General features: G+C 39.6%; 1 protein-coding gene across 1 annotated transcript in view; it reads right to left on the reverse strand.

Moving 5' to 3' along the window:
• The window catches only part of PID1 (phosphotyrosine interaction domain containing 1), a 252,507-nt gene extending 251,200 nt beyond the window's left edge, over positions 1-1,307 (reverse strand). The window contains exon 1 of the mRNA XM_044670823.1: positions 959-1,307. Within this exon, the coding sequence (XP_044526758.1) occupies positions 959-988 (30 nt within the window). The 5' untranslated portion in view covers positions 989-1,307. The remainder of the gene's footprint in view (positions 1-958) is intronic.
• Between the last annotated feature and the right edge of the window lie 17,997 nt (positions 1,308-19,304).

A 19,304-nucleotide genomic window follows, 5' to 3' on the forward strand; every position in this document is an offset into this window, starting at 1 on the left:
CTAACGGCAGGGGTGGACGCCAGCAGCAAGGGCAAGCGGGAGACCTCAATGTGTGTCAATGCAAGCTCCTCGCTGAAACCACCACACTTGTCCAACTTTCAGCCAGTGTCCAAATGCCCCTTCCCCCTTTCCCCCCCGCCCCCGCTCCTGCTGCCTCCCACCCCCAACTCCTTGGCATAGACGAGTGAGTCAAATGCTGTTAATGCCTTATTGTAGTTCAGCTCGTGTCAATGAAAACTTTTGAATGCTGAGGGGATGACCCAATACCTGACTAGTCCAGGCTGCTCTTAACTTCTGACTTGCAGAAGAGGGAAACGAGGGGAAAGGGGGAATGGCCACAAACCAAAAGCAGAATAACATCACGTTACCATGCTACCCAGAGCTTGTGTGTTGCACTATTTTTTTTTTTTTTTTTGGTAATTATATTGGCAAAACGGATGCTTTCGCAAATCATCTGTTCTGTCTTTCCTGAAGGCAGAAAAAAACATCTGGATTCAAGAAACCTAACCCCAGACCAGTAAATTCTGTCAGTGGAATGCAATTTAAAAATCTCTGGGCAGAAAGTCCTATTCGATATACAAACACACGCACATAGACACACAGCGCCAGCTAAAAGTTGTATAAAGAAAGCAGCCCCCTCCCTCCGACCCCCACATACACACACACACACACACACACACACACACACACACACACACTACACCACACCTTTATCTCCCTGGGTCTATTTCATCATCCACAACAAACACGGACGAGGTGCACAGCCCCGTACTAAGCTGGTAGAGGGGAAGTCCTAATCCCCCGATTTTACAAGTTTTCTGAACCAGACGCAGCAGTTGAGCCCCGGCTCCATCCCCTGTAATTAGGGCTCCGTTTGCTTTCTTTTCCATCTCTCCCCTCTCCTTTCTGCGCGCCCAGCCAAGCAAACCTCGTCCGCTCTCCCTCCCTCCTTGCTTACCTGCAGTCTCTCGCTTGCCGGCTGCCACATATTTTGACCCTTTGGGATGGGGCAGAGAAGAGGCGCAGAAAGACACTGTGGATTTGCGATTGGAAGCAGCGAGGGGCCGGGGGCGGGGGTCTTGCTTACATCTGCTTTTCTGGGTTATTGTGCAGCGCGTTTTGTCCCTAACCAAGCAGCAGGAACAGCCACCCGGGTGGGAGAAGGGAGGGACCGGGATGAGGATAAAGGGAGAGAGAGAGAAAGAGAGAGGGAGAGAGGGAGGGAGAAAGAGGAGAGAGCTCGGAATCCGGGTCCCAGCAACTTGTGGCCGCGGTCGCGCCACCGGCTCCTCTGCGAAGGAGCCTTTAAGCTGTCCTATTGCACCAGTGAGTGGAATGCTGAGCTCCGCCTGCGGCCCCCGAGTGCAGATGCAACAGCGGCAGCGGCGGCGGCGGCGGCGGCGGCGGCGGCGGCGGCGGCGTCCTGGCTGCTCGCCCCTCCCCCATGGCCAGGGTAGTGCGAAATCCTCCTACTCGCGACCAAAACCTGCCCCGGCTACTGAGCATGCCCAGTTCCTCCGCGAGAGCTACAGTGCCTTCATCCAGTGCTGATTTCTGCTGCCACTGGCGAGGGAGGGGAAGGAAGGCTCTCCCTGGGGAGAGGAAGCATCTGGTGCCACCCCCAAGACTGGCAAAGGGTGGAAGCTGGCGGTGAGGTGCAGCAAGGCCAGGAGCGGCTGGACGCAGTGTCAGCCTCAGGGCTCTCACAGGTGCCCGAGAGAAATCCGAGGGAACACGTTGGCGAGCAGATAGGCATAACGGGGACAGGAAAGGTTAGGGAGCACACGGACAGACTGGACATCCTGGAGCATGGCCCAGGAAAGAACCCTTAAAGATCATTTCAGCCAGCCAGCCCATTTAGCAGTCAGGGTACGGAGGCTAGGATAAGGAGGAAAAGAGCCCTGGATTTGGAGACTGAGATTTGCTTCTCGTCTCTATCCTTGACAGGTTGTGTGATCTTGAGCAAGTCCTATCACTTAATCTCTCTGAACCCCACTGACTTCTTCTGTAAAACGGAGATTGCAACAACTGCCGGGTCATTGTGAAGAAAGGCTTTTTGTTCATCTCCAAGTTTGCACACGAGGAAACTGAGGTTCAGAAAACTAGTGACTTACCCAAAGTCTCCCAACTGTTAAATGGCAGTGCTGAAATTCCAACCCAAATCCAGTGACGTTCAACCACATCAAGTGTTGAAAAAGATGCTATTAACTTTCATTTCTTTGAGACTTAGTTTCCTCATCTGTAAAATGAGGAAGGAAGTTGGAATGCATCAATAGAGTTTAACCTTTTTGGTATGTTTCCAGACCCCTCTAGCAAATGTGTGAAGGGTAATATTTTTAAATGCATAAAATAAAACATATACAATTGCAGAAGGGACTATATGGGAGTAGTTATCAGATATTTCTAGAAACAAATTTTTGGTCTGGAGGTTAAGAATGCCCCATGAAGTAGGGGCAGCTAGATGGCACACTGGATAGAGTGCTAGACCTGGAATCAGGAAGACCTGGGTTCAAATGTGGTCTCAGATACTTCCTAGGTATATGACCCTGAGTAAGTCACTTAACCCTTTGCCTAGCCCTATACCTTTGTGTCTTAGAATTATTACTAATACAGAAAATAAGAGATTAAAAAAAACATGAAGTGGACAATCTCTTGTTTTCTGGCTCCATTTCTATGATCCTCCTTGTTAGAAGGAAGTCAATAAAATGTGTATTTAATATGGCCTGAGTTGAGTTTCTCATCCTTTGGGTCCTAGAATCTGGGTTTGCTGACATTGTTAACAATACATCTTGAAAACATATAACAATTTCTATTTTTTCAAAGCATCTTCCCACCCATTATCACATATGATCTTCTGGACAAGCCAGTGAAATAACCCAAATGGGTGGTATCTAACCAAGATACTGAGGCTGTGGGAGATATAGCAACTTACCTGGTGCCTAGGGTAGTGGCAGAACTGGGATGAGCACTCTTGCCTATTGACAGCCCTATTCTCTTGCCATCAACCCATGCCCTGACAGTTTCACTGAAGTGCCTAGTTTTATATCATAACAGATGGTTCTTGAATTTGAAACAGTAAAACCTGGATTCTAGTCCTGCCTCTGGCATTTACTGCATGATCCAGCTTAAATCATTTAATCTCCTTGCCTTGGTTTCCTCATCTATAAAATGAGGACAGCAATATTTATAGTGCTTGTGTCTCAGGGCTGTCCCTAGGCTCAAAGGAGACACTGTAGATAAAGCCCAGAAATGAAAAGTTGAGCTTTAAAGCACCATATAAATAGCAGCTATTGTTATTTAAAGAACTTCTCCCATCCAACTCTCCAGGGATTCCAGAGCAATTATGAAGCTGTGACCAGAGAATGAAGACAAATAAAATCTTAGAAGTAGAAGGTATCTTAGAGATGGCTCAGAAGAATTCCCCCATCTTACTTACACATTTTGAGTTATTTAGTTGAAATGTCATGCCCAGGTATTTCTGATGGAGCAAGAACTAGAATTCAGTTCTCCTAGGTCTTAATCCAGTGCTCATTCCATGACTCAATTCCATCTCTCATCTCTTCACTGCCTCTGAGCAGTGTGTATCATTTTACCTACACATAAGCCAGACTCAATGCAATTTGTCTTTCCCTACTCCGCCAAAGGACCTAAGATCTCATCCCTTAGGGCTATTGGAGCAGATATGGAGCAGATATATATGGAGTTAGGAAGACCTGCATTCAAATCCTTTCTCAGACAAATCCTAGCTATGCGACTCTGGGCAAGTAACAACCTCTACCTATGTTGGTTTCCTCAACTGTAAAAGGGAAATAATTGAACACATCTCTCCAGAATTAAGAACTCATGAAGTTTGGAAGTGAGGATGAAATAAGACAATATTTGCAAAGTGCTTAGCACAGTAGCTGGCACTTGTAGGCACTTAATAAATGCTTGTTCTCTTCCCCCAGATCAGCTCTTGTCAATGAGGACAAAAGTTGTCCTATTGCCAGGAAAATAAAGCTGACTTGCTATCCACCAAGCTTCAGCTGTTTGCAGGTTCCATATGGCCCATAAATATGTCAGGGTCTCATGTGAATGAATATTCCTATATGCAAATGAACTTGTTTCAAGTCATTGATAAAATGAGATCAAATACTAGCAATGTGGTTGGAACAAATATTGGGTATGAATTCAGAAGAACTGAGTTCAAGTCCTTCCTCCACATACAGATGCACAGAGACACCTACTGGCTGTGAGACCCTGTTCAAGTCACTTAACCATACATCCATATATGGCAGAAATGGTGAAGATCTGCACAGGTAAAGGAAACTGCTTACTACTGACAAAATCACAGGTCCTAGAAGAAAAAAAAATCTACAAAGCTCTTTACATAACATCATTTAGGTTCAATGACAAACCTGTGAGATAAGCAACACTAATAGTATTTTTCCAATTTCATGGAAGAAACGTTGAGACTCAGAGAAACTAAAGAACTTATAAAAGGCAAATTTCCAGACAAGATTCTAGCCCCTGATCCAGAAGGCAATTGAAGAGGGCCAACATTCATTTTGCTGCTTACTGATATTTCCCTTCCCTCTTCCCCCATAGAAGAGGTATTTTAAACAGCAGTGCAATGAGATAACCACCTAAATTCAGAACGCCTTCTCAACTCAGAATATAATAATTATTAAGGCTTAGTAATGCAACTTTGAATACTCCACATGTTGTCTTGTTGGAGAAAAGTCTTCTGTTGCCTTTTGGACTTTTCAAATAGACATGGAGATGGGGAAAGCACATTTTAAGTCAGAATGTTGGCCCTCTTCAGGGGCTAGAAAGCTTTAGATGAAAGAAGGAGAGTGAGGATGAATGGGGAGGGGAGAAGAGACAAGAGGGAGAAACTGTTTTCCCAACTAATTGTTTTCCCAAGCCTTCTCATTCATTAGAGTGATGTGTAAGGGTGGGTGAGTGTAACAGAGACATCTACTGGCTAGACGTGTGACATGCTTTCTCGTCTTGTAGAGATGAAGGTTTTGACATCTAGAAATCCAACTGGAATGCACGAAACTTTGTAATTACTGTAAGCAGCTTTAAGTCAACAGAGTATCCATTCTTAAAATACCTGCTAAGATTTTTGATGTCATGAGCATTAGATAACATATTGGAAGATAAGCATAAGAACACAGACACTGTACCTAATTCTATGTGCACACAGACTTGCACAAGCAGTTGTAATCTTGGTAAAACAAATACTGTTGCAACAACAAAAAAAATCCCTTTAGCAAAAAATGGCAAAACAAGGCTGACGACTCACTTAGTTCCAGCAAAATTCAATGCAACAAAAGCCTGTTGAAACAAAATAATTGCTACAGTCCCTTGGATTTTTTTTAACAAGAATTGGCTTTTTTCAGGGATGATAATGATAATAATATCTGGCGTTCATAGAGTGCTTCAGGTTTGCAAAGCATTTTTCATTCATTAATTCATTTGAGCCTCACAAAAACCTTGTACAGATATGTTTGTCTTATTTTATAGATGAGGAAAATAGATTGGTATCAACTAGTTGGCACAAAGAGAGGGGCCTGTCAAGAAGATTTGAACTAAAATTCAGTCTCAGACACTTGCTAGTTGTGTGACCCTGGGCAAGGCACTTAACCCTGTTTGCCTCAGTTTCCTCATCTGTAAAATGAGCTAGAAAGGAAATGGTAAGCCAGAGCAGTATCTTTGCCAAGGAAACCCCAAATAGGGTCAGAAAGAGTTGGCACAATTGAAATGACCACATCAAGAATCAAGGATAGACCACTGGATTTGAAATCAGAAAGTCCCAGCCTGAGACACTCCCCCGCTTAGACTATGAAATTTAACCTCCCACAACAAGACAATTGCATAGGCAAATATAAAAATGACTGGTTTGGAGTAACTGAGTAAAAGATTGAGAAGTAAATTCATAATCTATATGCCCACTCTAAGCTGTCTTTGAAAATAGACAAGTGGCTGGGCCTTAATTTCCTTATTTGTAAAATGGGGACATTGGACTAAGCCTTTTACCTTGTACCCTTCATTCCCTCTCTCATCCCAGATCCAATTGGTTACCAAGTCTTCTCAATTCAACCTCCACAGCATTTCTTATTTCTATTTTTCTTTACTCATACCACAACTCTCCTAGTTCAGCCTAGAATTGCCACTGCTCTAGGCTATCAAAATAGCCTCCTAATTAATATCTTTGACTCATCTCTCCCTTTCCAATCCATTTCCAGTCACCCTCCAAAGCATGTCTGACCGTGGTTTTTTCCCCCCGTACCCCAAAGCTTTAGTTATTTCTCCTTGTCTCTCTATATAATATGCATTACTCACATTCATGTACTATATGGTTCAGTCCAACTGACCACCTTATTGTTCTTCATATAAGTTCCATGTTTTTATTTTAGATCTTTATTTTGTTAATTAATTTGGAACACTTTCCCATAGTTATATGAATCATGTTCTATCCCTCCTCTCCTCCCACCTCTTCCCATGGCCGATGCGTAATTCCACTGGGTTTTACATGTGCATTGATCAAGACCTATTTCCATGTTATTGATATTTGCACTAGGTTGGTTGTTTAGAGTCTACATCCCCAATCATATCCCCATCAATCCATGTGTTCAAGCAGTTGTTTTTCTTCTGTGTTTCTTCTCCCACAGTTCTTCCTCTGGATGTGGATAGCATTCTTTCTCATAAGTCCCTCAGAATTGTCCTGGATATATTCCATATCTTATCTCTGTGTCTTGGCATAAAATCTCCTCTATGCCAAAAGTGACTTCTTTCTTCCTATCTACCTCTTGTAATCCCAAGGTTCCTTCAAAGCTCAGCACAAGTGTTGTTCCCTTATATGAGGCATTTCTTCTTTCCATAGCACTTCTCTCCTCTTCCAAATTACTTTGTAGTTATTTAATAGAGATTTTGCATTTACCCATATGTATATTTAAACTCCTGAGAGCAGGAACTGTTCTGTTTTGGTCTATGTATCACTGGTGCCTGGGATATTATCTGGTTGATAGTAGGTATTTATTAAGTATGTGTTGATTTCTTGTTATTATTTATCTCCGTCTCATTTTTTTTCAGTGGAGTTCAGAAAGGAGTTCTGGAACAAATCTCTATTTTAGTATTTTTCCATATGTCAACATTTGCAGATTTTTGCTTAAAGGGATAAAACAACTCCTTTCTCTAATTGAGTAAAAGATGTGTGATGTAAGTTCATCTTCACTATGCTCACTCATCCCAAAGCAGCTTTGGGATAACTCCAGTTACATACCTCAGAATGAGGATGATGTGTGCTTCTTCACCTTCCCATGTGATTTTTATTGCATCCATCAAATTTCTATATTTTTTTCGTTCTTTGGATTTTGGAGATTGTGCCTATTTAGCAAAGCGGCATCCATTGAAAATATGGATGGTTCTTTATATTTTTAATGGCTCACAAGTATTCAAGCAAATGTGGGCAACACTTCTTTGAGTGTTAATGGTCTTGGACCAGTCTGTTGAATTCTTGTGGACATTATGAGAACTGTAATAGTAGAATAAGAATTTTTCACCTATTACTTTATGAAAGATAGCAAGCTTCTGACAGATAACCCTGGCTACAATCTCATGTCATGCTTCTATGTTTGGTATGTTACCACGTGGTTGCCCTGAGAGTAATGTATCACCAAATGTTCAAATTACTTTGCATAACCTGTAATTGTTATTAAGTTTAGTCTCCTCAAACTTAACCTGTCCATAATTTCTGGCTTCAGTGACCTCACCTGAATTGCCATTATGTGCCCCTCCCTTTGATTAAGCAAATCTACATGATCTAATATGCTATTCCATGCTTCTTTGTTAATATATTGTTGATCGAGTTTAAGTGGCTGCTGCCCATGGAGAGTCTGTTGATTCCATTATTAGATATTACGTTTCATCGCTATTCTCAACTTTACTATTTTATTTGATAAAGAACTATCTACTTGCTCCAAAACCCCTTCTCTATGAATTTAACCAGTTTATTCTGTGGGCTGTTAATGTCCATCAACTTTCTTCTTCCTTTGTGTTATAAAGTTTTCATAGTTAGATAAGTGCCTTAGGATGATGATAACCATATTTAGTTAATATTGTTAGGCAAACTTTCCAAATATTTGCATTTTTCCGATTCCAAAAGTACATTTTCAAACTAATATTGTATGCCTGGGATAAAACGACTTAATAAATTATCTACCCACCTTCCTACCTACCTATCTCTCTGTCTCTGTCTCTGTCTCTCTGTCTCTGTCTCTGTCTCTCTGTCTCTGTCTCTCTCTCTCTCTCTCTGTCTCTCTCTCTCTCTCTCTCTGTCTCTCTCTCTCTGTCTCTCTCTGTCTCTCTCTCTCTCTCTCTCTCTCTCTCTCTCTCTCTCTCTCTCTCTCTCCCTATCTTTACCATTGAACTTTGATTTCAGAATGAGAGGCAACTTGATGACACAGTGGAAAGAAGACTGAACTCAGGAAATTTATGAATCCAAATCTTATATCAGAAACCTATTAACAGTGTCATCCTGGGAAAAGTCATTTAATCTGTTTGCCTGTTACTTCATCTAAAAAATGAAGGTAAGAATGGTACCTAGTTACCAGAGTTGTGAGGACCAAAAGAGATAATATTTGTAAAGTGTTATGGAAATGTGCTATATTAATCTTGTCAAAAAGTTTCTTGACATAATAACCTAATTATTAATAATTGTGGTTAACATATAGCATGCTTAAAGATTTACAAAGAGCTTTATTTATATCATTTCATTTGATCCTCATAATTACCCTGTGTCCTGGGTGTTTTATTACTATCCTTATTTTACAGGTAAGGAAACAGAGGCTTAGAGAGAACAAATGATGTGCCCAGTGTCATATGGCTAGTGTCAGAAGCAGGATTTAAATTCAAGTTTTTTTATTGAAAATCAAATGATCTAATCATTAAGCCATCTAGTCATCATCATCATCACCACTGTTGTCTCCTTTCTTCTCCTCCTCTCCCTCCTTCACTCCTCCCTCTTCCTCTCCTCTCCCTCTCCTCCTTCTCCTTCTCCTTCTTCTCCTTCTTCTTCAACTCCTCCTCCTCCTTCTCCTTCTTGTGCTATCTGCTGTGTCCCTTCATTTTGCACATAGAATGGTGTCTGGCACAGAACAGATATTTTTTAAAGTGTTTGCTGGATTGATGGATTGAGAAGGGCCATGATAAATAGCTTGAAAATTACACAACACTTTGGAATGCTCCTTCTGAAAGGTAACTAAATAGCTGATCCCCGATCTATATCAACAGTTCTGTACTATAAGGAGGCAAATGAGAAGACCACTTGATAAGGGATTTCAAAAATAATGAACAGCCAAGAGCCAGCAACAGATGCTCAAAAACAATGGAACTATCATGTGCATGCATAAAGAAAATGATCACAGAGACGATACACTGTGGCACAATCAAATATAATGGACTTCTCTACTAGGAGCAATGCAATGATCCAGGACAATTCTGAGACACTCATGAGAAAAATGCTCTCCACATCCAGAGAAAGAACTATAGGAGCAGAAACACAGAAGAAAAACAACTGCTTAATCATATGGTTCTATGGGAATATGATTAGGGATGTAGACTCTAGGCAATCATCCTAATGCAAATATCAATAATATGGAAATAGGTCTTGATCAATGACACATGTAAAACCCAGTGGAATTGCACATTGGCTACAGGAGGAGGGGAGAGAGGAAGTGAGGGAAATAACATGAATCATGTAACCATGGAAAAATATTCTTAATTAATTAGTTAACTAATTAATTGCATTTAAGAAATAAAGAAAACAATTTAAAAATAAAGAGAAAATAAAATAAAAAACCAAAGAGAAAATAGTGAAATGAATATTACAATCAAGTGATAAGCATTTATTAAGCTCCTACTATGAACCCTATCAAAAGGAATGCAAAGATAAAAATGAAACATTTTCTGCCTTCAAGATGAAACAAAATACATGATGATGAAACAAAATCCATCATGATGAAACAAAAAAATACTTATGTAAGTAAATAAAAAGGATATGGAAGATAAATGTAGAGTAATTTCTTTGAGGACCCTAACAGAAGACTAGGTAGAGGCTATTATAGAAAGTGTACTGGAGCTAAGCTTCAGGGGAGGTAAGAATTCAAAGAGGTAGAGCTGAGGAAGGAGTACATTTCCAGGCATGGGGGACTTCCTTTGCAAAGCCACAGAGAGGGGAGGTGGAACTTTGTGCAAGGAGTAAAATAGCAAGTAGATCCATCTGGCCGGACAATAGAATATGCAAAAGAAAATCATGCAAAAGAAAACTAAACAGGTAGGCAGCAGTCAGGTTGTAAGAGGGAGGTCTGAAGTGCCAATTAGTGGTATTTGTGTTTGGTCCTGAACATAACCAGGAGTCACAAGTTCATTAAGTAGGGAAATAACATCATTAGACCTATGCTTTAGAAAGATTACTTTACATACAGAAGTTTGGGAAACTGATTGGATATTGGTTGGTGGGGAGAACTGGAGTGTCTAAAAGGAGCTAGTAGTGCCCCTATCAGGAATGGGAAAGTTAGAGAGAAGAGTGGGTTTGGATAGAAAAATAATGAGTGGTGTTTTGAAGCATGCCTACTTCTTTTTCCATTGATTGGCCTATCCAACAGGCAGCTGATGGCTTGAGGATGAAGTTCAAGATCTCTCTCTCTCTCTCTCTCTCTCTCTCTCTCTCTCTCTCTCTCTTTCTCTTTCTCCATACACATATATGTATGTATATGCATATATACATGTATACACATATAAATCCACGTGCAGTGCATATAAATATACACACATGTGTAAATATATACATATAAATATATAAACATGCATATAAATATACACACATACATATAAATGAATATATGCACATATATAAATATATATATATACACACACATAAATTCTGGGAGTTATCTGCATAGGGGCGATAATTGAACTTGGAGGAGCTGATGAGATCACTACAACAGAGGGAAAAGAAAAAGAAGAGGATCCTGCACAGAACCTTGAGTACACACACAATTAAAGAGAGGGAAATGAATAAAGATCCATCAAAGGAAACTGAAAGGCAATTATAGAGAAGTAGGAGGAAAGCCATGAGAGATTGGTGTCAGGAAAACTGAGAAAGAAGATCCCAGAGGAAAAGGTGACTGATAACATGAAGGAAAGTCAAGAAGCATGAGGACTAAGAAAAGATCATTGCATGTGGCAATTAAGAGACCACTGGTAACTTTAGAAAAGGCAGTTTCAGTAAGAAAAATCCACAGGGGAAGACGAATTTGAAAGACCAGATGGAAAGAAAAAGGAAAGAACTACAGATAGATTTTTTTTTTAAATTGTGCCAACAGATAAGGAGGAATAAAAATACTGAATTAAGGCAACCTCTAGGCTGTTAAGACATATATAGAGAAAGGAGGATCTACTCTAATTAGCGTATTCCTGATAAGAAACCTGAATACATATCCATTTCTAATTTTAACATCTGGTATACTTTGGGGACATTTTACAAATGGATTTTAGTGCTGGAAGCAGTCTTAGAAACCCTAGTTTCTAGTTCAAACTCCCCACCTATAACAAATGAGGAAGTTATATCCCAGAGAGATAAAGTCACTTGGCAAAGGTATAGAACTAATAAGTATCAGACCCAGGATTTAAATTTGAGTCATGCAACTACAACCTAAGCACAGTAGAGCAAACATACTGCACATTGGAAGCAGGGGGATACCACGCACACAGAAGAGAGTTATGTGTTGTTGGTTTTCTTTTTCTTTCATATCTGATGAAGAAAGAACTGAATTGTTCCAAGGGAGAGCACATGCCATGGGGTTTATTGAAATCATGTCAAGTGAATTGATCCATGTTTTTGTTATTCAGTCAGGCCTGACTATTTGTGACCCAATCCTTGGCAAACATATTGCCATGGGTTGCCCCTTCTTTCTCAAACTCATTTTATAGATGAAGAACTGAGGTAAACGGAGTTAAATGACTTACCCCAGGTCACATAGCTAGGGAGAGTCTGAAGCTAGATTTGAACTCAGGAAGAAGAGTCTTCCTGAGTTCAGGCTGAGCATTTTAGCTATCTGCTGTGCCATCTATCCATAGGTTTCAGTTCCTCTTGGATAGTTTCTTTATCATAAGATCCTATATGAATTGAGGGTTCACCCCGTAGGCAGTAAGAATGGTTATTAGAGCATCTGACAAAGTAATGAGAGAAGAAAACCTCCCAGATGAGACCTGGCTGCTTCTGGATGAAGATTAGTCTCCTGGCTCATCTTTCTCCTCGAAGAAAGACTGAACGAAGATTTCAGGGGTGATTTTAGAGATTCACATGTGAGAAAAGAAGGAAGAAAATGCATGTCGGGAGATGGAGGGAATGAGCTCTATAACTCATTAAATGTGTAGTGTTGTATTGCTAAAGGGTCATAAGATGCTTGAGTCTATGAAGAACTGAAAATGAATAATGGAGCAGCCAGGTGGCCTAGTGGATAGAAAGCCAGGTCTGAAGACAGGCGGTCTGAGATGAAATCTGACCTTAAACACTTCTAGCTGTGTGACTGATCCTGGGCGAGTCACCTTACCCCAATTACCTAGCCCTTACCACTCTTTTGCCTTGGAAACAGATATTTAGTATTGATTTAAAGACAGCAGGTAAAGGTTTGTTTGTTTGTTTTTAAATAAAAGAAAAAGAAAATGAGTATCACCCAATGCTTAGTTTGTGTGAGGAGGCTATAATCACATTACAAACAATGAATTATGAAAAAGATGTAGACTCTGAGAAATTCAGCATATAGGAGAGTCTAGAATTAAGTATGTATTTTTAACTGAACTTGAACATTAGGATACAAACAATTAGCGGATAAAGAATAGTGCATAGAGAACTGGCCTTGTAGGTAGGAAAATATGCATTTGAGTCATTTCTCCAACACATACTGGTTAGGTAACCCTGGGAAAGTCCCCGTAGACAATTTTCTGAGATTAAAAATTGCAAAAAAAAAAAAAAAAGTGCTGCCTGAATTGTTAGAGGAGGATGCTTCCTTGCCTGAGAATTTTTTTTGTCAAGAAATGCATAGGAAAAGTCCCTATCCCTTTTCCTAACTATGGCAATGGATCCAATTCTAAGGGATTCATGCTGGAACATGCTCTTCTCCTCCGGTTAGAGAAGTAATGAACTTAGAATACAGACTGAAGCCTATTTACTTTCCTTTCTTCCTTTTTTTCCTTCCTTCCTTCCTTCCCTCCTTTCCCCCTTCCTTCCTTTCTTGATATGACTAACATGGATATTTTAATTAAATTAAATTAAAAGAAATACTTCAATGGATCTATGATTTCATTGATGTAGGAATTCCCTTCAACACCACAAATCCCACCCAGTCCCTGCTTTCCCATTCTGTCTTCCTCTTACCCATATCTTTCCAGAAGTTTGCCAAAATGGGTCCTTTGCATATACTGGGAACTTTCCTCATTTTCTCCAGACATCATAAGGATAGTGGTGCCCACAAGATGTCTATAGGCCATTGCCATATGACCCACCCACCCACCATTTTAGATCATATAACTCAGTAGTGACATCTTTTATCTCTGATCTTCATAATTATTTGTTTACAATGTGATTACAGCCTCCTCACATCAACTAACACTGGGTGATATTCATTTTCAGTTCCTTATAGACTCAAGCATCTTATGACTCATAGCAATATAATACTACACACTTATTGAGTTATAGAGTTGATTCCCTACACACACACACACACACACACACACACACACACACACACACACACCCCATATGTACTTTTTTCTTATTTTCTCTTGTGGGAATCCTTAAAATAATTTCTGGAATCTATGTTTAGTCTTTATTGACTGGAAAGAAGACAGAACAGGAGATTAACCATTCTCTAGAAATATGTTACCAATAACCAAGGTCAATTTTCTCCGGCGTGGATTTTCTTTAAATAAAAATTTACTTAACTTTATTATTTTTAATAGATCTAGATATAGATAAAACATAGATAATATAGATATATGAGCACGCATGATTTTATTGGGATATGAATGCCCAACAAGGAACTCCCCCTGCTGATGCAATTCAGCATCTATTCTGTAACTTAGAGTCTTAAAGAATTACTTGAGGCACTAAAAGTTGTGACTTTCCCAGGATCACACAGCCAATTTGTCTCAAAGGCAGGTCTTGAATCCAGGTCCTTCTGACTATGACCACTATCCAACAATACCTTTCTCCACATACCAATATGTGGGTATGTTTACCCACATATACCCACATATATGCACACACACACTCTCTCTCAGAGAGAGAGAAGGAAGAAGAGAAGGATCAGGAGAAGGAAGTAGAGAGGAGAAGATGACCAAAATGGGTCCTTTCCAGATATTGGGAGGAGGGGGATGAGGAGGAAGAAGAGAAAGGTTGAGGGAAGTAGAGGGCAATTATCAATCCTCTCAGTGAGTTTGTTAACCTAGCTTCTATTCTTACTAAGAATTAGGGAAGAGAATGATGAATAGAAGCTTAAAGAGAGGCACCAATTGAGATCTTATCAGCTTCCTAAATCTCCCATAAAAGAGGAATATTCTTCAGGTTCCAGGCTCTTTCACTTTCTGGAAGCTACTCACTTCTCAGATGTATCTAGATAGATATGCAATTCCCTTCTGCAGTCAACTGTTCTGGCCCCCTGATCATTTAAGAATTACAAACAAATGTCATTCTCTCCTTTAAATATTCTCCATGGACTCACTTCTTGATGGTACTTGTTTTCTTCATCTCCTTTCCTGACTCATTTAACACTAACAGGCTCTCAACCACAGTCTCATCAGTGTTGGCTGGAGTCTTCTCCTTATGCTAACTTCCTGCCTTATCAGTTCTCAGTGGAGTTGAATTCCCACAGCAAATATATTTTTCTCTCTCTACTGCTTCCTTTTCACCTCTGATTCCATTATGAAAGTCATATTTTTATTATCATCTATAGAAAATGCATTAGGACATGAGTATAAGAAAGAGGTCATCTAGAAGTATACTTAAACATTTCCCAAGATTACATATACCATAACACATAAGTAATCCAATTCCATTTGCTACGGGGAAAATTTCAGGACCAGACAATTAGTGACTTACAGAACTTTAGAGCTGGAAAAGACTTTAAATGCTAGTAGAACCTTCTCTTTTTTAAGAGAAAAATGAGGCCAGCAAGGTTGTGTCTTACCCACAATCAACTGATCATTCAACATTTATTAATCACCTATTATGTACTAGGTATGAGGCATACAAAGATTAAAGCAAAATAAATAGTTCCTGCCCTCACAGAGCTTACAAGAAAACTTTTTTTCTTAGACTTTACTACTGCCTGGAAGGAGGAAAGGAAGAGGACGAAGAAGAAAGAAGGAATGAAGATGAGGAGGTGGAGGAGGAGGAGAAAAAGGAGGAGGAGGAAGAGGAGGAGGAGGAGGAGTGAATGAACAAAGAATGAAGAGGAGATAGAGAGAGTAAATTTATCTTGAATGAAATTATCATGAATTTGAATGAATCTTGAATGAAAAGAGATACCATACCTTATTAGTGAAACCATGTCCAGTAATTCCCATAGAGGGAAAACAGCCAATCCCCTTGGTAGATAAATATTAAAGTTCTAAGATACTTTCAGTATGACTTTGTGGCAAAGATTCTCAAAGATGTTTAAAGTTGCATTTCTTTTAGTAGTAATTTGAAGTATTTTTATATGACATTTTTTCTACATTTCTTATTTTTAAAACTGCCTCTTTACCGACTTAGCCCCACTTGTCCAAAAGGCCATACATGGCAGTCCAGGTCTTGGTTGATACACCTTGATTCCCCAAGAAAGGCAGTATTGAGGAAGCCCTGAGCTTCTGTCATAGGTTTTATAACGAAGTAGGTTTATGACTTTCTGCAAGTCATTTAATGTTGCTGGGTCTTATTTTTTAATTTCTACAATGAAAGCATTGGGATCCTAACAGTAACTGATCTTAGCTATCATTTAAAATTAGATGATTTCATTTGATATGCACATCAACCCACTGAGGTAGGGGTCATTATTATATCCGGTTTTTGGATAAGGAAATTGAGGAATTAAATGACTTGCTCATCCCATGGTTATACAATTGGTATTTGGAACAAGACTCAAACTTGGGTCTTCCTGACTCAAAGTTAAGTTCCCTATCCTCTACTCCATACTGCTTTTTGATATTCTGCTTCCATTAAATCTCTATGACTTGGTAATTCACTTGTTAAGTGTCTAAAATGTGCAAGGCATTGTTATTTGTACCAGCTAGGTATTCTGAAATGAATATGAGATGGTTCTTTTCCATTGTCCCATGGGATAAAAAAAAGGTGGGGATATAAGTAACTAATATGTCCTGACAATTTTGTACCTCTAAAGGAAAAATCCAAAGAAAGTGCTTTGAAAGGACCTGACATTTAATTACTCCTAGAAGAGACAAGAAACCCAGTAGAAGAATTTGGTATACTGCTTAATAGCTCTGGCCTCGTGACCATTAGAAAATGTAATTAGAATAGACCAATCAAACCACAAATATTCACTAAATACATATTATGTGCCAGGTCCTATGCTAGGTGTTGGCATATATAAGAACTGTTAAAACAATTCTTACCCACAGGGAGTTTACATTCTAATGGTGGTGACAAGATTGTGTAATTGTGTATTGTGTAATGTTTTATTATGTTATATATAAATATACATATATAAAACACAACTATAAAATTTGTTATTCTTCAATCATGTCCAAATCTTTGTAAACCCATTTGGATTTTCTTGGCAAGATACCGGAGTGGTTTTCTATTTCCTTCTCCAGATCATTTTGCAGGTAAAAGAAACTGAGGCAAACAGTGTTAAGTGACTTGCCCAGCGTCACAAAGCTAATAAGTGCCTGAGGCTGAATTTGAATTCATACACATGAATCTTCCTGATTTCAAGTCCTGTGACCTATCCACTGTATCACCTAGCTGCCCATGTAAAGTTAATAAATACAAATATGTTCAAAATGGCTAAATACAAGATAGCTTGGGGGTGGCAGCACTAGCAGTTGAGGGAATCAGGAAAAGCTTCATGCAGAATCATTTAAAGGAAGAGAGAAATTCCATGAGGCAGAGCTAAGAAGAAGGTGCATTCCAGGAACTTAGGATCGACAGGGAAAGACATGGACATAGAAGGTGGAATGCCATGTTTGAGGAATGGAGAAAAGACTAGTTTAGGTGGATCGCAAATGTCCAGTGAGGTTGCAAAAACTAAGTCGGAGTAAGTTTCTGTAGGGCTTTAAAAGCTAAATAGAGGCATTTATATTTTTCCCTAGAGGAAAGAGGAGAAGCTAGGGGAGTGATATGATCAGATCTGCAGTAAGAAAGTTATTTTGACAACACTGGAGATGATGGAGAGGAGTAGTGAGAGACATGAGATGGAACATCAATTTGGGAGATTGATACAATAATCTAGGAAAGAGGTGATAAAGGCAGGACAGAAATGAGATGGAATCTGTATGAATGGAGAAAGAAGATCTAATTAAAGGGGATGTAGAAGATAGAAACATTAAGATTTGGCAACTAATAGATTTGTTGGTGAAGGGAGTAAAGAATTAGGGATAAAACCAGTTACTAACATGGAAGATGTTTTCAGGAAATAAACAGGAAAGTTTTCAAGGGATCAGGGAAGGATAGAAGGACAGAAAATGAATTCTGTTTTGGTGCATGCTGAGTTATGTATGTTTCTGGGACATCCAGTTGGAAGTGTCCCATAGGCAGATCACAAAATTCCTCTCTCATAACACTGAAACCCATGTTGGGCACAACTCATTTGGTCCCAAAGATGGAAATTTCATTTTGCAGTAAAATATTCCCATCCTTATTTTCTGTATCTCATCCAAAATATTTCTGTTTTTGTTTCTTATAACAAGAACAGAATTAGTAAAAAAAAAAAATCCATGGTTCATGTATTAAAGGAGTTGTACCATCTTGAACATTTCAGCTCTGTTTACCAAATAGGTTCTGCAAATGATCTCATTCTCCTTCTTTCTCTGTTTTCCCTTTAAGTGCATGCTTTCTTCCCCAATTTCTACTTTATGTCTTATTTCTTCAATGTGTTTAAAGAAATATCCATAGACTGACTTTGGATCCGGGGCTGGTGATGGAGACCGGGTTTTAGAACATCATGTCTGATTACAGGATGTACTAGAGACTCGTTTACTTCTTGGGCCTCTGGTTAATTATCCCAACATGAAATTTCAGGGCTGCTTACCATCATTCTCAAATTTGAAAGGGTTATTTTTTCCCCTAAGTTTCTGGTAATGGTGAAAATAGCTCTTTACCCAAGTGTCATTTAAATTTTCTTACTATACTCACAAAAAAAATTCACAAACTTCCTCCATACTATCATTTTTTACTTGTGATGTTAGTTGCCTTTCTTGTGATTCTGAAGCATAAGGACATTTAAGGTAGTAAGGCAAATAGGTTGGGAGGCACCATGGCACACTTAAATAAGAATTATATTGGAAATTGTCAGGACCTCAGTTCCTGCTATGGTACTTAGCAACCAACTTTGGAACTTTGAGTAAATCCTTCTCCTCTCTCTCTCTCTCTCTCTCTCTCTCTCTCTCTCTCTCTCTCTCTCTCTCTCTCTCACACACACACACACACACACACACACACACACACACACACACCATACACACACATATGCACACACACACATTTGCAAAATGAGGAAGGTAGACTAAATGATCTCTTGGGAGTAATTTCTGTACTACCATGCTAGAATCCTTTAGTCAATGATCCATATAGAAGTGCCTAACACAAAAGAGAAAGCATTAGTGAAATTATTCTAAGAACTATACTTTTGATAAAGTAATTTCACCAAATACACATTGAAATCATGTAGTCATGGGTAACTTTCTACCCACTGGGGATGAAAGAGAAGGAAGGAAAGAAGAAAAAAGGAAGGAAAGAGGAATATAGGTAAGAAAGAAGGAAGGGAGGAAATAAGGAAGAGAGGGATGGAAAGAATAAGAAAAGAAAATGTGGAGATAGGGATGCAGGAAAGAGAAAGAAAGGGAAGGAAGGGAGGGAGGGAGGAAGGAAGGAAGGAAGGAAAGGATGGAGGGAGGGAGGAGAGAAGGAGGGAAGGAGGGAAGGAAGGAGAGAAGTAGGGAAGGGGGAAGGAGGGAAGGAAGGAAGGAAGGAAGGAAGGAAGGAAGGAAGGAAGGAAGGAAGGAAGGAAGGAAGGAAGGAAGGAAGGAAAGGGAAGGGA

Source organism: Gracilinanus agilis, chromosome 3 (assembly GCF_016433145.1).
Source record: "Gracilinanus agilis isolate LMUSP501 chromosome 3, AgileGrace, whole genome shotgun sequence".
Lineage (NCBI taxonomy): Eukaryota > Metazoa > Chordata > Mammalia > Didelphimorphia > Didelphidae > Gracilinanus > Gracilinanus agilis.